The following is a 5,974-nucleotide window of genomic DNA, read 5'->3' as shown; positions in this document are numbered from 1 at the left end:
GCAGAAGCCCCTCGTCCCGGAGCAGTCAGCTCGTGTGACATTCCCGGTTTCTTTTCCCGCAGCAGGACCCCCAGGAGCAGAGCTGGAGATGATCTCCCACACGGATCAGGAGGAGCTGTGGTTCTCCCACCTCCACGCCTACGAAGGGAAGACGGTTCTGGGTGGCACCTGTCCAGGTAAGGGGCTGGTGCAGTCATCTGGGAACTTCTTGGTGAGAAAAGGGTTCCAGCATCCCCAAATCCCACCAGAATGCACGAGTGGGCCTGGGTCGGACCAGCACGCTTCCAGCTTCGCCTGACGATAGCCGGTACTGGAGACCCGGAGGAGAGCAGAGAAGCGATGGGCGTCCCTGTGTGCTTTCCCAGGCCCAGGAAGTCTGTGGCTTCCGAAACTCCTGAACACGTGTGGTGTTTTGATGTCACTTAATCCTTTGTGTATTTTCTTGCCTTACGAATTTGCGTATGTTTTAGCATCCACGGCAGCTCGCAGCGGGGAGCTCTGCGGCTTGTTTGCCTGTTTTATGAGTCGGCGCCTGCTTCGGTTTGCTTTGAAACTGCCTTCCAGTAGTTCACGTGGTGTCAGTAGTTCTAAATAAAGAACAGAGGGTGCAGGATGGATCCGTATCCACCCCACAGGCCACCTGTGTTTTACAGCCCTCTGTGATAGCCCCTATCCGCTGTACCTTTTCCCAGCACAACGGGCAGTTGAGTCGTCTCCGATACAGAAGCTGTTCTGTGCCTTTGATCATTCACGTCACACCTCTGTGTCTTCCTAAGCTCTACTAGAGTTCCTCTGGAAAGAGGGATCCAGCCTCCCCTTGCATACAGTCAGGATGTGGAGTTTGAGCAGCAAAGCAGAATTAGACTCTCTTTTATTCCTGTTTTTTTCTCAACAATCGCTAACATTTGATTAGCTGTTTTGTCTGCTGGGAAGCTGTCCTGCTCTAAGGTGCTATTTCTGAACAATACCAAGAACATCCTAGGCCCATCCTGGAAAAAGTTCAAGTATAGAGGCTGTTCCCCTCTGCAGTTCCTTATGTTTACCTGTAACGAATGTCCCTGTCATTCCCGTCACTTGGTTGGTCAGTATCATAACGCTCTGCCACAGCCTTTGTCACTTTGACCCTGGGTAACACAGGATCATCAGGAGATGTTTCCACCTCTCCTCTCCCTCCCTTACCACTTACTGAGGGTCACTCATCCCACAGCACCCTAGTTTCTTCTTTTGTTTTGGTAAGAGACAGTTGTCTTTTGGGAATGCCTTTGGACTCTAGATCTCCCTTTTGCTAGAATTGGTGACATCTCTGAAGAACCTAGTGTCTTTTTAAGTAAGACTTCTCCTTCCAAAGGCCATGCCAGCTCTCCCCTCTCTCTCTTTGGCCATCTGTCCATTGATTTTCTTACTCCAGTTTTCGCTCATTTTTTTGGAATGTGTGTCAGGCCCTGCATCTTCCCTTGAGCCCTTTCTCTGGCATCACGTCAGTCACCTCCCAGTCCCCGGGCAGTGAGGTACCACCGTCAGGAGTCCAGCAGTGTTGTGAGGTGGTGAGAACAGCCCTGCTGGCCTAGACCAGGTCTGTGTAGCTCCAAGCCCTGTCTCAGGGATGCAGGGACTGGCCAGAGCTGGATGCCAGGGAAGGGGATAAGGTAAGCTTATATGACACCTCCCCAGCACAGTCTGCTGTCCTCCAACAGCCTGAGGCTTACTCATGATGGTGGTGTCTTCTTTTTAATAGCTGTCATGGGTTTCTCTTCTGTGAACTCTTGAATTCAGTACCGGAGACAACTGCTGTGTCCTCTTGCTGCTGTGTGATGGGCCAGAGCACCAGCCAAATTGCTGGCTTCTCTTAAGGGTACATTTAAGGTGATGTTGAGGTTCTCTCCCAATATGTACACTTACTCTGCTTACGTGGAGCTCTCCTCGTAGCTATAGCACTGGAAGTCTGGGGCGTTACAGAGGTCTTACCATCAATCCAAATTGGCATGGGCTGAGAAAGAACCACATTCTTCCTCTCTCTCTTGCTTTTTTTTTTTTGCCAGTTCAGCCTTCACGCTTCCAATATTAGTTCCTCAGACTTGTGATCTGTCTCCAAAATATCTACAAGTGGCTCCCTCTGTCACCTTGTAAGAGGGAAGGGTCACACCCTTACTGTTCTTCCATGCAAAATACCTCCAGTGAGTTCCAGTCATCATGGTTTTGATCAAACCCTTTTCAGACAACCTGTCCTGGGCGCCAGTGAAGAAACCTCGTAGCTCCCAAGTAACAAAAATGGTTGTAGAAGTTCGTAGCTGAGAGCTGGAGCCATGGCTGTCATCACTGTAATAAGAAGCTTGAAACTCCTGACCTTCCCCAAAAAGTACAAAACACCAAAGGAGACTTGATTCTCCTGTACCTTGAAGGCCTTTCAAGTGCTGTGTAAAGAACCAAAATGCCATGTAAGTACCAAAGCTAGGGTAGGTGAAGGATGTGTCTTTGGGCACAACAGCAGCAGAACAACTTCACTAGCTCCATCTACTCAGTAAGTCTGACACACGGGTCAAGAGCTTCATGCTGGCCTGCCAGAAATGTCCTCTTCTCATCCTGTCTTTGGTTATCACCTTTCTCTTTTCCTCCAGGCCGGGATGGAGTAGCTGCAGACAAATGGAAATGCCTTCATGGTGAATAGCAAAGTTCCAATTTCTATTCCTCTGAGGGGATGATTTGTGTGAAAGCTATGTGAGGGAAGAAGTGGCATCGCTACCACACCAAACTGCCAGGAAAGGTATCTCAGTGGTTTGCTGTGAAATACTGTGATGTTTTCTTGCACTGACTAGGAAGAGGAAGATTGGGTATATACGTGTATCAGTCTGGGCTGAAATTCTAGACTCTCCTTCCTTTACTGCATGCTTACAGCTCAGTAGTGACTCCTCTTCCAAGGCGTGCACTTCCTTATCACAACCCTGCCAGACCGCAGGAAGCGCCCGTGGTTTGTACATCGATCCCGCACGACTGATGTCTTACCAGGGTATTTCACAAGAGTTTTCAGAGAACCAAGGAGATACTGTTGAATCTTTAAGTAGCCAAATCTGGAGGGCTGAGTGTTTGTGGCTTGAGTCCTCAGCCTGTTCCATAATTGGGGTCTACATATAGCCAACAGCAAGTCATCCTTCACCCCTGGAAGTCTGTATGAAGAGATCATCTGAAAATCTATTTCCCTGTTTGACCTGTCTTAAACCTGGATGTGATGCTTCTCTTCGGAGATGCGTGTTGCCATTTCTGCATCCCGTGTACCTCCCTCTGATGTCCATTTACCCTTCCCTGACAGCAGAAGGGAGTATGCCACAAAGGTCCTGTCTTGCCAGTTTAGCGTATAAGCCCCTCCGTAAGCCTGCAAGGAGCTCCGCTTCCCTGCTGACAGCAAATGCCGCAGCATCGGTGGGGGTACATGCGTCTGAACCTGCCGGCATGCTCAGCAAGCCACATTAGGAGCTGGAAGGAGTCACTGCTCTGCGTAAATACTCTAGAAATCTATGCAAGTGCCTTGTCTTGGAAAGGCTTTCAGCTGACCTTGAGTCTGCGCAGCACAGATCCATACCGTTTATGCTCCTGCAAGACTTTATGTGAATAAGAGGGCAGGGATTTGTTCACTGCCTGTGTCCCAGGAGCCATTCATAGCTGTTCAGCTAGTGTTACTGCCACTGACTTGCACTACCCACATCTGTGTCTATCGGATTTCCTCAGCGCATAGTCCGGAATCGGCCATGGAGGATCTTCAGTTCACCAACCACCTTTCACAACAGATTTGTTCTGCACCAACAGAAGCATAAAGTTACCTTTCTTGTGCCCTAAGATTGGCATAAGCCAGGCCCCTGTGGTCTCTGTCATGCCTTAGGGCCAGGGTCTCCTCTGTTCGCCTCCTCTCCCCGCAATACTCGCGGCACAGGAGCAGGGAGGTTGCATCTGCTGCAACCCAAGAAACATCCTGCTGGACAAGGCAGTTCCTTACCACCTCCTCTGCCTCCTGGTTCAACTCTTAATACCCTTTTCAAATACAGTATCCCGGGAGAGCAGCCGCCTTCGCCATCCAAGCACTACACTTTTATCTCTAATATGCCAGTAATTTTCAGTAGGTTCAGGTTCTGTGAGAACATGCAGGGCTATTTCCGGGGTTTGTTTCTCTGAAATCCACTGAGTAGTTTGGAGGGAAACATCAGATCTTAGTCAATCTGCTGAATTTTTAGAATTTGGCCCCTTTTTGATTTCCCCTGTCCAAAGTTTCCTGTCCTGCCTGTGACTCCTCTCTGGATTCTCATTTTCTTGCAGCTGAAGATGGGATTGTGAACAAGAAAGAGGAAGATGCCCATCAAGGCACCCCTGGGCCGGTGGAGTCCGAGGGTTTACTCTCAGGATTCCCCAATGAGAACAGTTCCCAGAGTCCTGCACAGGACCCAGTCCTCTCACACAGGTCAGAAAGGGTTCAGAGACCTCTGGGGAAGAGGCAAAGCCGAGTGACACTACATGGAAAAAGTTTCAGGAGGCTGCCAGATATTATCCAGCAGAGAAATCCTTCTGTGAGGAGACTGACGATATGTGGGGACTGTGGGAAGAGCTTCCGGGTGAGCTCCAACCTCATCCAGCATCGGAGAATCCACACTGGAGAGAAACCCTTTGGCTGTGCCGAGTGTGGGGAGAGCTTCCGTCAGCGGTCGCATCTCATCCAGCACCAGAGAATCCACACAGGGGAGAGGCCCTACGAATGCTCCGAGTGCGGGAAGAGCTTCAGCATGAGCTCGAGGCTGATCCGGCACCAGGTAACCCACACTGGGGAGAAGCCCTACAGGTGTGCCGAGTGCGGGAAGAGCTTCTCCGGGAATGCACAGCTCATCCAGCACCAGCGAGTGCACACCGGGGAGAAACCCTACGAGTGCTGCGTCTGCGGGAAAAGCTTCAGCGTGAGCTCAGCCCTGACGCGACACCAGCGGGTCCACACCGGGGAGAAGCCGTATGAGTGCTCCGAGTGTGGGAAGAGCTTCGCCGTGAGCTCAGCCCTCATCCAACACCGGCGGCTCCACATGGGTGAACGCCCCTACGGATGCACCGAATGTGGAAAGAGCTTCACCGTGAGCTCCCACCTCATTCAGCACCGCCGCTTCCACACAGGGGAGCGCCCCTTCGAGTGCAGCGAGTGTGGGAAGAGCTTCCTGTGGAGATCAGCCCTGCTCCGGCACCACCGGGTCCACACAGGGGAGAGGCCCTACGCCTGCGCTGACTGCGGGGACAGCTTTCGGCAGAGCGCCCACCTCATCCAGCACCGGCGCATCCACACCGGGGAGCGTCCCTATGCCTGTGCCGACTGCGGGAAGCGCTTCACTGTGAGGTCTGCGCTCCTCCGGCACCAGCAGATCCACAGCGGCGGGGAGCCCTAGGAGGGGTGAGTGTGGGGAGCAGTTAGGTCTGTGAGCATCCCTGGGGAGCAAAGCCCAGTGTCTCTCTCCCTTCACTCTGTTGACCGCCCTGCTTGTGGAGGGTGAAATGTCTTTTTAGGAGAACGAGTCCTAAAAGAGAGATGGAAGAAGAGGAGAATCAGTGCAAGGAGCTGAATGGGAGGTTTGGGGAAGAGTACGTGTCACAGCAAGTGGAAGGAGGCGGTGCTCGGAGGGATAGCTCTAGGAAGAGGGAGAGAAAGGAAGGAGTTTGGAAAGGTTGGAATGTACTTGGTGGTGTATTTCAGAGGAAGGTAAATAGCTTGCCTTTTGTCTGCGCACACGTTTTGGACAATTCATGGAGTGAACCAAATGGACGAACCTGGAGCCTGCAGCGCTCTGAGTAGATAAACAGAAGCTCTTGTGTTCCTTCCCTGCCACTGCTTTATTCAGCAGCTCCGCATTACCACCCTCAGCCCAGGGGCTGGGCCTGCAGCCCAGAGAAGCCAGAAACTCGGTGCGCCCCCAGCCCCAGGCACTGCCCCCCCAGCCCCAGGCGCTGCCCCCTAGGC

General features: G+C 52.0%; 1 protein-coding gene across 1 annotated transcript; it reads left to right on the top strand.

Annotated features, from left to right (window-relative positions):
• Positions 1–88: 88 nt before the first annotated feature.
• Positions 89–5,405, top strand: LOC104505609 (zinc finger protein 501-like). Its single transcript, XM_010146540.1, has 2 exons — positions 89–176; positions 4,303–5,405. The coding sequence occupies exons 1-2, from the start codon at positions 89–91 to the stop codon at positions 5,403–5,405; spliced, it is 1,191 nt and encodes a 396-aa protein (XP_010144842.1).
• Positions 5,406–5,974: the final 569 nt, after the last annotated feature.

This window comes from Eurypyga helias, unplaced genomic scaffold, assembly GCF_000690775.1.
Source record: "Eurypyga helias isolate BGI_N326 unplaced genomic scaffold, ASM69077v1 scaffold39902, whole genome shotgun sequence".
In the NCBI taxonomy this organism is placed as follows: Eukaryota; Metazoa; Chordata; class Aves; order Eurypygiformes; family Eurypygidae; genus Eurypyga; species Eurypyga helias.
This window is presented reverse-complemented; position numbering and strand designations above follow the sequence as displayed.